Source organism: Hyla sarda, chromosome 7, assembly GCF_029499605.1.
Source record: "Hyla sarda isolate aHylSar1 chromosome 7, aHylSar1.hap1, whole genome shotgun sequence".
Classification (NCBI taxonomy): Eukaryota; Metazoa; Chordata; class Amphibia; order Anura; family Hylidae; genus Hyla; species Hyla sarda.
In genome coordinates, this window is record NC_079195.1 from 212,953,888 (window position 1) to 212,972,688 (window position 18,801).

The 18,801-nt window shown below is 40.3% G+C and overlaps 1 protein-coding gene across 35 annotated transcripts in view; it reads right to left on the reverse strand.

Annotated features, from left to right (window-relative positions):
- The window catches only part of ADGRL2 (adhesion G protein-coupled receptor L2), a 218,191-nt gene that overhangs the window by 162,592 nt on the left and 36,798 nt on the right, over positions 1–18,801 (reverse strand). For all 35 annotated transcript variants that reach the window (XM_056532585.1, XM_056532604.1, XM_056532579.1 and 32 more), the window contains exon 2: positions 17,903–18,075. In XM_056532585.1, coding sequence (XP_056388560.1) covers positions 17,903–17,975 — 73 coding nt within the window. In that variant the 5' untranslated portion in view covers positions 17,976–18,075. The remainder of the gene's footprint in view (positions 1–17,902; positions 18,076–18,801) is intronic.

The window sequence follows — 18,801 nt, forward strand, 5'->3', positions numbered from 1 at the left end:
GTCTATGGGAGGGGGCATGTCGGCGGACACGCCCCCTCCCATCGGCAAGAATGCAGTGGTGTGGCCAGATATCATGGGGGCGTGGCTGTGATGTCACAATCACTGTCGCAGGAATCAGGTGTTTGTTTAGGGTGCTGTGGGAGATTGCGGGGGCCCCAGCAGTGGGACCCCCGTGATCAGACATCTTATCCCCTATCCTTTGGATAGGGGATAAGATATATAGCAGTGGAGTACCCCTTTAAAGTTAGCATCTATGGAGTGGGAAGAAAAGATATCCAAAGCTGCTCTCACAGAACTTTTTCCGAGAGCCTCTCTCTTAAAGTTAGTGTTTCACTCCCCCTAGGAGTCTTGGAAACTAACTGGGAATGTAGGTCAAGCCAGAGATCTCTCCAAAAGGGAAAAAACAACCACCTGCAGACAGCTGTTTTGGGATTTTTGCCCCTTGTCAGTACAGAGCAGGGTGCTTGTGGGCTAGTGAGAGGCTGGTCGTATGGGGTGGGAAGACATGCCAAGAGAAGAGGATGAGGATAAATCAGCAATGTTTTAAAGTTTGGTTGCTGAGTAGCTTTATGAAGCTTCCAGCTGTCTCAAAATAAATAAATAAAAAATATGGTTCTTTCCCTTTTCCCTCACTCTATAAAAATATAATCTTACTAAATGGATAAAAGGTCATACTTCAATGTTAATTAAAAAAATAAAAAAATTCTATACTTTTAGTATAAAAAAACCCTTAAATTATTCCACTATTTTAATAAAGAGGGCCCTTTTATGGACACTGAGGAATTGTGTGTCTAACTCTAGGCCTTATCTTACAAGAGTTTCAATTGTCTGACATTCCATTTTAGCCTAATCACTAGAACAAAACTACTTTATGTAAAATGATCTTCCAGTTGCCTTAGTTACAAATCCCCGTAGTCTGGTGTAATCGAAATCTACTCACGTAAATTCGGAATAATTAGGACCCCAAATTAAGCCAAACTTTAAAGGGGTACTACACTGGAATTTTTTATTTTTTTTTTTTAAATCAATTCTGGTGCCAGAGGGTTAAACAGATTTGTAAATCACTTCTATTAAAAAATCTGAATCCTTCCAGGACTTATCAGCTGATGTATGATGCACAGGAAGTTCTTTCCTTTTTAATTTATTTTTCTGTCTGACCACAGTGCTCTCTGCTAACACCTCTGTCCATGTCAGGAACTGTCCAGAGCAGGATAGGTTTTCTATGGGGATTTGCGCCTACTCTGGACAGTTCCTAAAATGGACAGAGGTGTCAGCAGAGAGCACTGTGGTCAGACAGAAAGGAAATTCAAAAAGAAAACAACTTCCTGTTGATCAAACAGCATCTGATAAGTACTGGAAGGACTAAGATTGTTCTATAGAAGTAATTTACAAATCTGTTTAACTTTTTGGAACCAGTTCATCTTAAAAAAAAAAAAAAAAAAAAAAAATGTTTTCCAGCGGAGTACCCGTTTAAAGTTAATTCGGATAGTTAACGGCTGTCCTATAAAAGGCGGTGGAACACCTTTTACTGTTGCTTAAAATTTTCATAAGCCTTATATACTGTACATACAGGCTCCGGCACGGACGGTGGGTAAGCAGAGATCAGTGATCCCACTGGTCTTGAGAACCTCTGGTGGAGTCTGTAGTAAGGCTCTAGGAAATCCGTGATACCATTGTGCCTAAAGCTACCAAGCCAATACACTTAGGCTACCAAGTCCGCGCCCACTGGCTTTCAGCGCTTGCAGGGGGAGGCGACAGCTTCCGTTCTCCGTCCTGCGCCCGCGGCTCACAGCTCATTAATTTCCAGCTCCGCAGCTCACAGGAGGAAAAGGAGATCAGCGCCTGCGGGTAACATGATTAGTCCCCCGATGTGGGGACAGCGCTGCGGCTGATAGTTCATTCATTTGGTGGTGGCGGGAGGAAAAGCAGAGCAGGTTATATATGATCAGTTCCCCAGCGCACTGCGGCTGATAATTAATTCGAGGGGGGGGAGAGGAGAGTATGGTGCTAAGTGGGAGAAGAGTGGGGGGAAAAAAATACCATCAAATACTGTGGAACTGCCATAAAGATTGAAAAATACCGTGATACACAGTTTTTGTCATACCGCCCAGCACTACTTTAAAGTATGACAAATTCTAGATACACCAGATAGTGATAGCCTTTTTCAAACACTTATTGTGGTCCGGTGGTTTTGACAACAGATTATGCTTTTAAAGTCGTATTCCAGCTCAAGTGTCTAATTGTGGAGGGTCTGATCGTTTGGGAAAGGGCAAGTAAATGTGGGGAAAAGTGGGGTCTGAGCATTGGGAGGAATGTGCCTAGAGGGGGGGGGGGGTGACTGAGTGTTGGGTGGGAAGGGTCTATTTGTTGGTGGAAGGGTCTCGTCATTGGGAGGGTCTCGTCATTGGGAGGGTCTCGTCATTGGGAGGGTCTCGTCATTGGGAGGGTCTCGTCATTGGGAGGGGGTCTGATCTTATATAAATTAAAATCTAAAGCAATTTTAATGACTTTGTACAAAAACTCCATCAAGAGGCTTCCCAACCAGGATGCCTCAAGCTGTTGTAAAACTACAATTCCCAGCATGCCGGGACAGCCTTTGGCTAGAGGCACCCTGGTTGGGAAACACTTCATGTACAGAACTTGGAATATTATGATAGAACATATATTTGTGCAAGTAAAGTACGGTAGATTATACTGAAGACTAAACAAACCTTGTAATTTACTTATGACTATTGGGGACACAGAAAAAATTTAAAAAAGTTACATTTTGTATATTTTTTTTTTCTTTCTTAAAAGGTTAAAACAAGCTAATTAGTGAACTGAAAGGTACGTTGGGGCTGGCAAGAGGATTAAGGAACCGAAACTATAAAGTGACATTTTAATCCTTGTCAACTACAACAATCAACTCTTTAGAGATTTGCCTGGGGATTTCTCACTAAGACCTGGAAATGAACACTCACTTCAATAGGTGTGGGTTGGATATTTGGTTGTGGGCTGTGTGGTACTCCAAGGAGCACTCTACCTGGGGGCTACAAAGGGTATGGAGATTAGTATAAGAAACGAAAAGTAGGCAACAAGCAAAAAAAATAAAAAATAAAAAAAGAAGAAAAGTTGAAATCAAAAAGACATCAGCGGAGAAAACTGGGCACAAAAGCAAAAATTTATAAATATATACAGTGACCCCCCCCCCCCCCCCCAACCTACGATGGCCCCGACATACGATCATTTCAATATACGATGCTTTTATATGTCGGGGCCATAGCATAATTGGCTATTCGGAAGTGCAGACTGCTTCAGCTGCCGCTGGATAGCCGTTTAATGTGCCCCGTGTGCTCTGGTGAGTGTCGGTCACCTGTCCCCGACGTTCTGGACCGTATACTTCATGCTCCGCTGCATGGCCGTCGCTCTCCATCATACAGTCATCCAATAGGAGCGGCGTGCACAGCAACCTGATGACTCCGATGGAGAGCGACAATCCAGGGCAGAGGTGATGGCCGGAGCGGCGGGGACACCCCGGGGATGTGATGACGGCAATGGAAAGCGACGATCCAGGGAAGCGGTGACACGTGAGTATAACTTTCTATATTATTATTGCACGGATCCCTCAACATACGATGGATTCAAGTAATGATGGTTCATTTGGAACGAATTACCATCGTGTGTTGAGGGATCACTGTATATTGTTCTCGTTATTATCATAAAAAAATATATATAAATATATATATATATATATATATATATATATATTATAATGAAAATTATAATAAAATTATAAAAAAAATTATTATTATTGTTATTTCAATAATTGTTATTTAAAAAAAATTTTATGATTATAATAAATATATATATATCATTTTACAAACAAACATTTATTGTATACCGTATATACTCGAGTATAAGCCGAGTTTTTCGTGCTGAAAACGCCACCCCCCCCCCCCCTTATACTTCTCAGTGGTCTTCAACCTGCGGACCTCCAGATGTTGCAAAACTACAAATCCCAGCATGCCCGGACAGCCATCGGCTGTCAGGGCATGCTGGGATCTGTAGTTTTGAAACCTCTGGAGATCCGCAGGTTGAAGACCACTGCGGCCTTCGTCATCATCCAGCCCCCCCCCCCCCCCCCCCACTTTAGTTTTCTACTCACCTCCCCTCGGTGGGAAGGAAAGGTGAGCTAGTCCGGGCCATCTATGCTGCAGGGACTGTCCGGTGGGGAGGGTTAGTCATTCTGGGCTGTCCATTTTCACCGGGGGGGCCTCTTCTCCGCCCTCCGGGCCTGCCCCGGACTAGTGACGTTGCCTTGACTGCGCCGCACAGGGACGTTCATTCGCAGCCTCCCTGCGCATGAACGTCCCTGTGCATCGTCGTCAAGGCAACGTCACTAGTCCGGGGCAGGCCCGGAGAAGAGGGCCCCAGGTGAAAATGGACAGCCCGGAATGACTAACCCTCCCCACCGGACGGTCCCTGCAGCATAGATGGCCCGGACCAGCTCACCCTTCCTTCCCACCGAGGGGAGGGGAGTAGAAAACTAAAGGGGGGGTCTGGATGATGACGAAGGCCGCAGTGGACTTCAACCTGCGGACCTCCAGAGGTTTCAAAACTACAACTCCCAGCATGCCCGGACAGCCGATGGCTGAAGGGATTGACAGGCAGTGATGATGAAGGGGGGGGGGTGATGACGGGGGTCTGGATGATGACATGGGGGGATGATGTATTTCCCACCCTAGGCTTATAGTCGAGTCAATAACTTTTCCTGGGTTTTGGGGTGAAATTAGGGGCCCTCGGTTTATATTCGGGTCGGCTTATACTAAAGTATATACGGTAATACCTTCTATCAGGCTTGTGCTGTGAGGCTCTACCACATCATGCCCTTTCATACAATAAGAACGTGAATTGGTTACGGCCTTCCTGCCACTTTGCGCTTAAACTCATAGGTCCAGATTTATCAACCTGGGATAGAGCAGACTCAGTCAGTTATCTCCCACAAAAGCCAATCACAGCTCAACTTTTATACATTAACGGACTGATAGAATTAAACCTGAGCTGTGATTGGTTGTTATGAAAAAAAAAAAATATATATATATATGGGGTTCGAAGAGATGAATAAATCTGGGTCATAGTCTGCTCCTATTATACAAAGACCTGGGGGTTGGACTATAAAAGTTGCATGTTGTGAATAAACTTTGTCACCCTCAACTCAAAGCATTCCTACGGAAACAACAATTGCTTGGCAGAAGTCATAGTCTGGCTCTAGTTTTTTTTCGTTTTACCAAGTGCTTTGATATGTTTGAGTGTTTGATTGTTTGTGCCCCCCTGCTACTTTAACAAAACTTTGTTTTTCGACATCTGTGCGACTCGGACATAAAAGTGATGTTAGCTGGAAGCTTCCTTCATGTTGAGATCACGAGGAGCCTAAGAAACGTCCAACAACAAATAAACCAAATGTCTTGATGGCCACCTAAGATGTAGGATCTTCTTCTCATAGTCAACTAAATGAGTCAAAGCTCTCCACGGAAAAGGGCCTAAAGGTACAGACCCATGAGCTACCGTCTTAATCCATCTCTGGCTACAGAGAAGAAGGGTAGACAAAATAATTTCGAGAGGCACATGTCAAAAGGAGACAACTGATTGAGTACTACTGCCGAATGCTGCGCTCTCCTCCTGCCAAAGAGTTAATCCTTTGACCAAGTCACTTCCCAGATGCTACGCCAAAAAAGCCCAGACTTTATACAGAGGCGAGGATTCACTTTAAACTCTGAGGAAAGTTCAGGAGACAAAAGGAGAAAAACATTGGTTTTAGCAGACAAAGCATTTTAATGTGTGTCATTTCGCCTTGAGGTAGCTTTACCCTTGCGTGTACCAACACGAATTGTTCTCATTTCTAAAAGCTACCGGAGACATATCTACCCATGGTCCACATTTTTTTTTTATACAGAAGATGTGCCGTAAATCACAGGATTTTAATAAACAGAAGATCGTGCACTTAAATTTTTTTGGCGGAGTATGTAAAAAATTAATAAAATTTAAAAATTTAAAATGGACATATATATATTTTTTTTTATTAGCCAGAAACAAAAGGAAGAGAGAGTCCTGTATAATTCCATCTGTCTTCCTTTCCACTTACATCTCTGCTTGACAAAAAGGCAGAGACAGTGGCGCGGGGGCATGGAAACAGATAAATGTCAACTAGATATTGATGGGGAGAACCAGTTTGCAATGGCAGGAGGGCATAAGTTTTCAAAACCCCCTTCCCCTCATTGCTAATCTATCACTGGATTAAGTAATTTATAGTAAAGGAGCACACACACAAAAAAAAAAATAAATAAATACTACTAATAGTACTATAATATAAAAAATAAATAAATAAAAGAAATTTAAAAGGTACACGAGCACCACTACTACTAATACAGAAAAAAGTTAAAAAAATATCTACTTTAAAAATAGGTAAAATTATGAAAAAACATTAAACAACCTTTTTTATTATTTGTCAGCTGCTTGAAAATATATATATATATATTTTTTATATATATATATATATTTCTTATATGTAAAGGAATATATATATATATATATATATATATATATATATATATATATATATATATAATAATGTATATATCTTTTTTAATTATTATTTTTTATCTCCAAATTTAGCCAAATATAGATGGCAATGTATAGACCGCCCTCCCCTAGTTTTTTTCTCTTTACTATGGCTCTGCATAAATATGTTATTTTCCTATCAATTTTTAAAAGGCAACAGCCATAAAATATTACATTTCCATGCATCTCAATCTTCTTCGACCCTTGTTTGTTCATGAAAACAGTTTTTCAAATACCATTTTACACTGTGAAAAGAAATGGTTTCCAGGAGACCTTAACATCAAAATGTTTCCAGTAATCTGTATAAATAAAACGCAACGTGTGTGTATGTATGCGTGTGTGTGTGTGTGTATGTGGGTGTGTATGTATGTATGCGTGTGTGTGTGTATGTGGGTGTGTATGTATGTGTGTGTGTGTGTGTGTGTGTGTATGTATGTGTGTGTGTATGTATGTATGTATGTATGTATGCATGTGTGTGTATGTATATATGTATGTGTGTGTGTATGTGTGTGTGTGTATGAATGTGTGTGTGTATGTATGTATGAATGAGTGTGTATGTATATGTGTGTGTATGTATGTATATGTGTGTGTGTGTATGTATGTGTGTATATATGTGTGTATGTATGTGTATATGTATGTATGTGTGTGTATGTATGTATGTATATGTGTGTGTATATGTGTGTGTGTATGTATGCGTGTATGTATGTGTGTATGTTCTAGCATCACTTCCAAACCGCTAAAGATATTAACCTCAAACTTGGCACACGTTACTTATATGTCAACAAACATAGGATAGGTAATTTAACCCCCTTTGCCAGGGCCAGGTTTTTATTTAAAGTCCCATTCAAGTCTATGCAAAATATATGTTACTGTATTAACTTCCAAACAGCTGGAGATATTTCAATAATCCATGTTACTTATATGTCAAATAATAATATATAATCATTAAATTAACCCCTAACCTGTCCCATATGTGAAGGATGGGGTTTTTTGTTTCAAGTCCCATACAAGTATATAGCACTTCTGGTGCCTTACTCCACAAGTCCAGCTGGTAAGCCACACCATCCCTTCATGCCATGTCCCGTCTCACAAAGACACGCCCACCTTTTAAGCCACGCCCCTTTTATTTTCAGCTTACAATATCTTAACCACACCTCAGCCACACCTGTGGTCGGGATATGGGGACGGGATATGGGGGCGAAATATGGGGGCGAAATATGGGGGCGGGATATGGGGGCGAGATATGGGGGGCGAGATATGGGGGCGAGATATGGGGGCGAGATATGGGGGCGAGATATGGGGGCGAGATATGGGGGCGAGATATGGAGGCGAGATATGGGGGCGAGATATGGGGGCGAGATATGAAGACAGGATATGAGGGGATTTGGGGTCGGGATATGAGGAGGGGATATGGGATCAGGATTTAGGGACGGGATAGGAGGATAAAAGCTTCCTCGTTTGTTGCTTTTCCTCACCCACAGCTAGTATTAAATAATTCACTCTCCGCGTCCACGTCAGATCTATTGATCAGTCTATTGCATGGACAGAGTCCAGAGTAATGCATCAACTGGAGGAGAAGCATAGAGCTCTGTGTGATGCACAAAGTCAGTCAAAGCAAATTATCAGAAAAGCTGAAAAACTGAGAAACATAAGCGGCTTCATGATCACTCAAAATAATTTATCATCTTGGCTCCTATGTGCCAAGTCAAAAAATATAAAAATCAACTGGAGGCATTTTTTCCCCTACAAAAACATTTTTTTTATGTTATACAGGGCCTGTATTTAGACTGGAAGGTGAAATTTATGTTATCCCGAAGGCTGAAGAAAACCTTCATCTACTGAAGGTAGACAAATGTACCTAATTTGGGAAAGCAAAATAAACAAAAAAGCCCATATCCAAAAATCACGACACTCAATCTTTCACCTGTGCTAAACGTGAGCGACATTCTGACAAATGACCAGTATATGTGAAGGCAGTGTATATTTGGCTAAATTTTCGAATGTGCTTCTCGCCAGGCAGGCTGGTTGGTAAAAATAAATAAATAAAAGAAAAAAAAATTATATAAATAATATGAAGGAAAAAAGTATCTAAAAATGTGATGATGAAATATAAAGAATATATGTTTTTACTAGTGGGCTAAAAAACTAAGTATATAAATGATATATTTACAGTATTAGGTTACAAAGTTATTTACTTATTTTAGTTTTAAATTATTATAATTTTTTTTTAAAGACGCAGGCGAGAGCTGTGCTTCGAGAAGGACGGGAACTAAAATAAAAACTAAAATTCAAATTTGAGTTGAATTAAAAGTTGAGCCCATAAAAATGCCCGGTGTTTGGCAATCTTGTAGACTATATATTCCTTTAAGAGACGTAACCGAAACGTGGCGTGAACACGGGCCGGACTGCTGGGTGTATATAAAGACAAGGGCATATAAAACTAAATTCTCCATTTCACGGGTTTCCTTTTCTGATAAAAGTTATAGCAGATGTGCAATTTGAGAGCAATTTTAGAATTGGGAGCTCGTCTCTTGACTATTTAGATTTGGTCAGAATGTGGTATCTCGACGCCCTCGAATTCAGCCTCGATTTCCTAATTCCTTTTGCCCTATCACCCCCAGGAATTCATACATCTACCCCCCACCACCCAACCCTTCCCCACCACTACCAACCACTCTCCCTTTCCTATTTGAATATTACTATTCTAATCCTTGGGTCTCTCTTTATTAGCTTGTAAAAGTTAGGTTTACTGTCTCCCTGTGTATTTTCCTTTGAGTTGTATGAAAGCACCGGTTCTTTTCTCCTTGCAGTTTGCAGCCAAAAGATTACTTAAGTAATAAGAAAAAAAAAAAAAGTAAAATAAAATAAAAAAGAGGGAGGGAATTTCCTGAAAGTTAATGACTGTTGAGTACTCAGGAGAAAAAGGCCAAAAGGAAAAAAAAATAAAAAAAATAAAAAAAAATAAAAAAAAACACAACAGACCACTCTAACCAGCAGGGACGGAGCCAGATCTGTTATGTCACAAAGAAGCCCCTGCAGAAATACTCATTACGGCGACTGCTGCAAAAGCACCAAGAGCACCATTTCAAAAATGAAAAAAAAAATAAATAAAAAGAATAAAAAAAAACACCAGTCAAGCAGCTTTAATATTTTACTTCTAGGAGGACAGAAAAATAGAAGAGACAGAATTATAGTGGAATTAGTTCTTGGCAAGGACGACATGATTTTTTTCCTTACCACTGCTGGTTACACAGTCTACATTCTGTGCGATGGTTTTTCTCGCCCACAGCAAGAGACACACTAACCACTGGAACTAACGCGGTGACGGCCCTTTAAGCAACAGAAACTGGCTGATGTTTATCAAGCAACCAACTGCGCGATCTGTCCGAGAGTATCCTTCCATGTGCCACTCAAATTATTTTGGCAGCGCGATGGATCGTACCCAGGCCGAAATAAAATTAACCTCTTCTGCTGTTTGCAAGGAGAGTTCAAAAACATTTCGACAAAGAATTTAATATCTCTCAGGCAAGGACGACGGAGGGGGTGGGGGGGTGGATGGTGGTGGTATGAAAAAAAAAAATGTTATGTGGAATAAGGAGCAATTTGCCTACACCTGCAATCCCTCAAAATTATACAGAAACATACAAGATTAACAGCAGGGAATTAATTTCATTTTCTGAAACAGCTGCAAGATCTTGCAAAAAAAAAAATTATAATTAAATAAAATAAAAAAGTAGAACGCAATTCTATTACAGCATTTTAAGGTGGGGGTGGCTCCAGCAGTCGTCCAAGTTCACCTCTCTAACATAACATTTATTTCCACTTTTACACGTTTTCATTCATATTAGGTGCTACTAATTTTTACTGTGTTGCCCTTGGCTGGCTTTCCATTCCACGAGCAAGTTGTAAGAAACGTGTATGGACTCTCACGTGAATTCTGTGGCTCTCGGCCATCTTAATATTCATATATGAAACCAAGCCCTACCTAGATATTTAATAAAGATTCAAAAGAACCTGATTTACTGCATTAGAATAACATGGATACAATTTGAAGGATCTACTCGAGAACATTTGAACAAAAACTTGTACTTAAACTGGTGAGCCCAACAGGTCCTACGCAACAATTTCGAAATGTGACACTTCCCCACCTGACACGGGACATCTGCCCGTGTAATAATCTAAATATACTTTAAAATATTTGGTGAGGACCAGCTAAAAAATATGGAACGTAAAGTGTTTTTGTTCCTATTTCATGTAAATCTTTTTGAAAACGGATATTTGATATCTCATAAAATTTAATTTATTACATCTGCAAATTATATTTTGAAAATATTTCATCCTACGGGATATTAAAACTCCTTTGCTCAAACCCAATGTTTACAGGGGGTGGGGGGGGGGGGGGGGGGGGGGAATCTCCACCATTTAAAGGAACACTTAACCTGAAGCTTATCTCGTTGACGTTGAGTGAATGCAGCACATTGTTCCATGTTCGAGAATTTCAGGTTGTGTAGAGGAGGACTGTGGTGTTCTGAAATAAGATGACTGAAAGGGAAGTCCACAATATTATCTGCCCCCCCCCCCCCCCCCATGAGCCCTACTTAATCTCCAATTCCGAGAACCTGCAAATTGACATTGATGCGAGGCTTCACGCACACTACTGTGTTATGTCTTTGCACAGTTGTATTAAGCGATAATATAGACGTCTGGAGGGCCCTACTGGCGAACAGCGGTTTAGTCTATCATGTTTTGTATAAATTCAATAGGAAAATATCTTGTGTCACATTCCATTGGAAGCTACATTGCTTCTAGGTGGTGATTTTTCGATAATGGGTTGATTGTATGAATCGTACATCTGCACATAGTGCTTCTAAACTGGTTTAGTCTCCTAATCACCAATGCACCAAAAAGTATTTTAGGGTTTTTCCCTCACCTTCTAAAGCGATAACATATGACCTCTGGGATCACAAGTTATTATAAGAATGAAGGGTACACGGCACATCAGCACTCCGGGCCCACCCATGCAGGGAACAGCATTCTCTTGAATGGTACCATACTGCAGTTCTCTGCACTGCATCCCCAAACAGGCAAAGTCCAGTTTGGGGATGCAGTGCTACACCAACATTGTGTCCCTATCACTCTCACAATTGTCAGAACCTAAAAATCACTTTATAAGATGGGAAACTCACTTTATTACACAATGACTATTCAAACCAGTGGGCTTTTTGTATAGTCAGTTAAGGCAGCCATACACCTTTAATAGCTGTCAGTCATATTAGTTAGTTTATCACAGTTCGTTTATAATAGTTAGTCATTTAGTTAGCCAACATCTATCTCCCACAATCTCCTTGGCGCTGCCAAACATTCATGTGTTTTCAACAGAAAACAAAAAGACAGGGCAGTCAAAATCTAACCCAGACCCGGGGAAGAAGTAGGTAACCCCTCATACACCCAACCCAGTCCTCAAGGCCCACCAACAGTCCAAGACTGAATGTTTCCCTGTTTTATTCCAATGAAGTAACTGCATGAAATGTTAGCGGGCCTTGAGAATTGAGTTAGGAACGACTGCTATGAGAATGAGCCGCTTCGGCTGTTTTTTGACTAAACTTTATGGGCACCTTAAGACATTAGGGCCCTGAATAGGGAACCCATCTATTAACTCAGAATTTCCCAGTAGAGAAAATAAAAATGGGCTTTCTAAAGTAGACAACCATTTTAACAGCAGATTTTTCCCTTCACAATTACACGTAATACATAAGGTTGGGTGCTCCTGAAAAATGTCCTAAATCACATGAGTCGACTATAAATGAGCAAAAACAAGCATTTCCAGGCATGACCAGTTGGACACAATACCATAGTCAACGACAATGGGAGTTATTTACTAACTAAACCCATAAAGCGGCAACCTGTAATAATGAGCCTTGATCTATTGAGCACAGATTAGACAATACAAGTCAACCTCTGTTATTTATGGGCTATTGAGCATGGCCAGTAATTAACCTATGCTGCCCATCCGCTGATTAAAATAAGCCCCCTAACAATAACACTGCCGGAGTAAATAACCCGCCGCGCAGCGTCAATGACTTTTATGAGATTTAACCTGGTCTTCATTTTCTACTCTCTTCAAAGAGCTTTTGTGTTCCTGGATAAGAAATGGACTTTTCACGTAAATTATCAAAGTCATGTTGGCGCTCCATTTATTTATTGAAGGTTAATTGGCTCTCAAATACCCTCTACGGTCAAGGTGCCTGAACTACACTTCATTTCTTAAAAGCCTTCCAGCATTGCCACACATTGAGTAAACAATTAAATTTTTTGTGTGTGTATTTTTTTTTTTGTTTTTTTTTTTTAAACTGGGACATTTTGATAAATGAGCGTCTGATCGCTATCACTTAAAAGATCTTTTTAATGAAAACAAAGTTGCACGGGTATGTTGCTTTTCAAAATGTTTATTGTGAACACATTCCCCAGCTTCTTACTAAAAAAGGTATCATTTTTGAACTAATGACTTATTATTAAGATAATATGCTGCTGGGGTGGGGTGCCTGTGGGAGGGTTAGAAAAAAACAAATCCAAACGTACTTTTCTAGCCCTAGTCCCCTTTAGCTCCCGTTTGGCTCAGTCTCCTCCCACGGTCTTCTGTATTCTTCCTGCTACCAAGACGAGCGATTGATGCCGGACCTGTCCGCTCAGCCTATCACTTGTCAAGACAGAACACCTCTGTAGCCAATGACTGAGCAGGCAGGTCTGGCAACGAGTGCTCGACTCGGAAGCAGGAAGAAGAGAGAAGGCCAGGGGACCAAAAGGAGGCAAACTGGAGCTGTGGAGGGGGGGGGGGGGGGGGGCGGGTTCTCGGGGCTAGTTAAGCCCACTTTTTTATCATCTCATGTTTTCTTTTTGGCAAACTCCTTTAAAGCAAATATCCTATACAAAAAAATAATCTCAAGATTTTAGATTCTGGGTGGCAGATCAACAATGGGTGACCAAAGACGCCATCAGATGCCAAATGGCCCTATACAATCAACTCTAATCCCAAGTTAAAACCTTATAGCTACCAAACATTATAGTAATGCATTAAGGTCAAAGTTCTCATAAAAGTCAACCATTAGCAAAAAAAAATCCTGAAAAATCCAGGTTGCCAAATATCCTTCTTTCAGTCAAATACTGAAAATGTGAGTTCATTAGGGTCCTGTCCATAATGTCCATGTAATGACCTCATTTTTCACGCATTGTCACCATCAATGAAGAGGACACTTGGCAATCAGGGAAACATCTGTCCGTCCTGCTTTCCTATGGCCGCCATCATCGTCCCCTCAATGATCACCAGCTGATCACCCTCACACTACTGCCATTGCCTCGTTCATGGCCCATTAAAGTCATAAAGACGTAAAATTGGAATGTATATGGGCAATAAAGTGCAAACTGCTGATTAAGAACAACAAACACAATTTCGGGCACTCCTGGCTTGATTCATAGGTAAATTTTCAAAGACATGTTATTATCGCAGACACTGTTCCAAAAATAGAAGAACTCCATCCCAAATGAAATTATATGCAAGGAAAAAATAAAAAAGTCATCACGTTTCCGGAAACAGCGCTACTCTCGTCCTAATCCTGTCTCCCATGAAGTAATACATTGGGGGAAAAATTGGTATACACCCATTACATAATATAGGGTAGCACAGTGGCTCTGCAGTTAGCACTGTTGCCTTGCAACGCTGGGGTCCTGGGTTTAAGTCCCACAAAGCACACATCTGCAAGGAGTTTGTATGTTTTCCCCATGTTTGCGTGGGTTTCCTCCCACACTTCAAAAACATACTGATAGGTGAATTTAGATTGTGAGCCCCAGTGGAGACAGGGACCAATGCTAGAGTACATTGCTGCAGAATCTATGGGCACTATATAAACTTTTATTATAGTTGTCTGAATCTGCCAAAAGGTGTGGGTTCTACCATCAGTGTGTAAGGCAGTGTTTCCCAAGCAGGGTGACTCCAGCTGTTGCAAAAGTACATGCCGGGAGTTTTAGTTTTACAACAGCTGGAGGCACCCTGCTTAGGAAACACTGGTTTAAGGGCAGATTTAAAAGTTGTCTATAGGATAACCCAAATTAAGGAAGGATCCCTGCCCCCACAATCACAACTTTATATCACAATACCTCCAGTTCTGTGAATTTCTAGAATTGCAATGTGTGATTAATATTAGCAGCTCTATTTATAAAGGGCTTGAAATGTAGACGGTTGTTGAATAAATTCACACACATACATACATACACATATATATATATATATATATATATATATATATATATATATATACACATACAGTGATCCCTCAACTTACAATGGCCTCAACATACAATAGTTTCAACATACAATGGTCTTTTCTGGACCATCGTAAGTTGAAACCAGACTCAACATACTATGTACAGACAGTCCAGATCTGTGAAACGTGTCAATGGCTGGAAGAACCGACCAATCAAAATGGACATTCACTGGTAAAACCCCTGTATTACTGAAGTGTATGCACTGACTGGTGTCTGGTAGCGCCCCCTACAGTACAGGGAGGTATTACATGTTCTGTATACTTTACCTGTACCAGGGTTAGCTGCTCCTTTGGACACCAGGTAAGAGCGACTCCATTACTTTTTTAGGACACTGTGTACTGTACAGAACCCGGAAGAAGCTCCTGTCCTCTACATAGACAAGTGTTTCCCAAGCAGGGAGCCTCCAGCTGTTGCAAAACTACAACTCCCAGCATGCCCGGACAGCCGTTGGCTGTCCGGGCATGCTGGGAGTTGTAGTTTTGCAACAGCTGGAGGCTCCCTACTTGGGAAACCCTGACAAAGACAGTGATTACAGCTCCCAGCAGATCTTTCCTACTATTATATGTAAGGATTTGCTTTATCTATATTAGTTATCTACTTATTTATCTTTAATTCTCACTTTTTCCTATTTTTGGATGACATTTTGGGGCTTCAGAACCAATTACCAGGTTTCCATAGAGTCCTGGTCTCAACATACAATGGTTTCAACATACAATGGTCATTCTGGAACCAATTAATATTGTAACTTGAGGGACCACTGTATATTAAAATAAATATAACATAATAAAAAAATATTTTTTTTTAATTAAAGAAATGATATAATATAATAAAAAATTTAGAAAAAAAATGTGTATATATAAACAAACAAAAAATAAATGAATACATTGAAAAATAAAATAGACAAAATTACCAATAAAAAAAATAAAATAAAAAAAATGTCTACTAGTCGCTATATAAATAAAATAAACGAGTCATGTGCAGCCTGGTTTTTACGGGCTCAATAAACCTTATTCTTCGAAGCTAGAAATTTAGAGTTCACAATCCATTGGGTGCATTGATGCAGAACATTTGCATTAACAGGTCTATTTTATGACAAAAGCATAAACTGTGCAAAAAAAAAAAAAGAAGGAAGAGTGAAGATGTTTCAAAGATACAAACTAACACCTCATTTACCTTATTAGGGAATCTTGGCGCGTTAAGCCGGGCTGATGCAAAATGAACAAAGGGAAGCATTATCCGTGAAGTGACACATTGTGCATAAGAGAGGGGCAGGGTCTGTGCTTCATATCACTTCCAGAAGTGAAAGAAAACGCAAGCGGTGAAATGAACACGGACTATTGAGAAGCTAAAAATACAGCCGCGATGTAATCAGAGCAATCGTCTGATCTTACAAACAAACATATAAAGGCCATTGATCAGTGCATAGAAACCCTTTAGGAAACAGAATACCGGGCATAAGACAAACATATCTCCATATACAGCCTCTCGCCCACAAACTGATCGGATTTCACAGCCACCACTTGTAGGCCAACATCATAAACACTATACGTGAAACCCAAAAGGGCTTGATCGATCGTATAGAATCTCACATCTTGTATATACGATCATATTTTTGTATATTATCTCTCGAAAAACATGCTCCTACACAAACTAAAGTTGCAGAAAAATAGATCATTTCAACCATAGCTAATGCTTGTCAAGTGTAATTTAAGAAGGATCGATCGTCCAAGCCGATCCATGATCGTCAAGATCGGGGTTGAGGGGGATTTATCAAAACCTGTGTAGAAGGAAAAAAAAAAATCAACTAGTTTCCCATAGTAACCAATCACATTGCTTCTTTCATTTTTTAAAGGTCCTTTTAAAAATGAAAGAAGCAATCCAATTGGTTGCTATGGGAAACTTGTCAACTTATCCTCTGCACAGGTTTTTATACATCTCTTCTAAGATCGGGAGTCAAATTATCATCACAATTATCATTGAAAGAAAGTTTGTTCTTGCTTGATGTTATTGATCATCTATACCCAATTGGAACAATTGTAAAGTTGGCCGTAGACAAACCGGTGTATTTTGATGGAACCAGCTGATAATCTTATATGTATCGGGTCTTTCTGATGCTCCCCCAACTGAAGAACATTTTGGATTTCTACTGCCCAATCCTTTTAGCCATGGGTCAATAAGCCTTGCCCAAAGGAACCTAGAAGCCTGTTCGCCATTTGAAACTTAGGCATGGTAGGCTGAAATGGCTGCTGGTTGGTCCAATGTTTGGCCGGATGACAGCTCTCTCTAAGTATGGCAGCATCTGCAAAACATTCCTTCATCAGAAAATAATTTGTTGAAGGATTATTCAACTATTAACCTACTTTTATCTAATGTTTGTGGTCCCCCTTATTGCAGTGTTGTAATAGAAGGATAACACTGATCCCAGTTATCGCAAACATTGGGATGCACCCTGTGCAGTAACCAGTAGTTTAGATCACCAACATTGGTCAATGCTTTGCAAAAAGATAAAATATTTGTAAATCCAGATGTCACCAGATGTAGATATCCAGGTTAATATTCTGATTGTATCACTATTTATCCCATTTCATTTTGAACAATCTGATATCTATCAGGGCTTTGACAATCGTCATCAACAAAACGTTGAATGAGTGTTGGACAAATTAAAGAACTGGTTTGCCTTGAGACATAAATGGTTAAAAGGTTGGCATCAGGATCCATGCTTTAAAAGCCACAACTAAGAGACTCCTTGGAATTATATGATTGGAATTCATGTAGGCTTGCATTTAGTTTCTAGAAAACCTGTATGGGTTCACAAAGAGCTTTTGCAGAAACCGGATCCTCATTGCACATCGATGACAGATTCAAGCCCAATATCATGGGAAGAGTTGAATATGTTGTCTGCACATCATAGAGGACATAAATCATGAACAAAATAACTAAAACCATTAACAGCCCTAATGCTATTTCAGGACAAAAAAAATCTTACCTTCTGTGCACTGCAAGATGGCGATAAGAAGGAATAACCAATGGGTTTGCATTCTGCTGCCAGGAGCCACCATTATTGATTCCTTGTAATGATTTCTTTGTATTCCTTAATGAATCCAGTTAAACAAGACCAACTTCATTGAGGAGCAGGATAGACATCACTCCTCTTCATGCCTGGAAATAAATTAACAGTTGTCAGTAATGCAATGGAAGGAATACGAGAAAAGCTACAGAAATGACATTTACTCTCATCTATCAACGGAGGAGAACACTCAAAAAGCAACAGAATTTATAAAAGGAAAATATTTAACAAAACATATTTTAAAAAAATTGTAAAAATCCTATGGTGTCAATCAAAGCCACGTAACCTCTAGAATTGGAAAACCTCCATCCCATGAACACAACCCTTCTCAAATATATGGGAAGGATTATCATGGACAGAGGTTCAATGGACAAGAACAGGTCTCCACCCTGTATGATGTTCATAGAAGAAGGTCTGAGGATGAGCAGATGTCCCATCCTTACATAAGGTTAATGGATAAAGTTACGAGGACAAGTAGATGACCCATCCTTATATGACATTCATAGATCTGAGGATGAGATGTTCAACCCTTACATGATGTTCATGGAAAAAGGTCTGAGGGTCAGCAGTTTCCCCATCCCTACATACTGTTCATGGGTAAAGGTCTGATAATGAGCAGATGCCCCATCCGTACATGATGTTAATGGATAAAGTTAAAGCGGTACTCCGCCCCAAGATATTTTACCCCCTATCCAAAGGTTAGGGGACAAGATGCCTGATCATTGGGGCCCCGCCGCTGGGACCCCTACGATCTGCCTGCTGCACCCAACATTCAGGATGTTTAGAGCATCGGGTGCAGCATCGGTGGCTTGTGATGA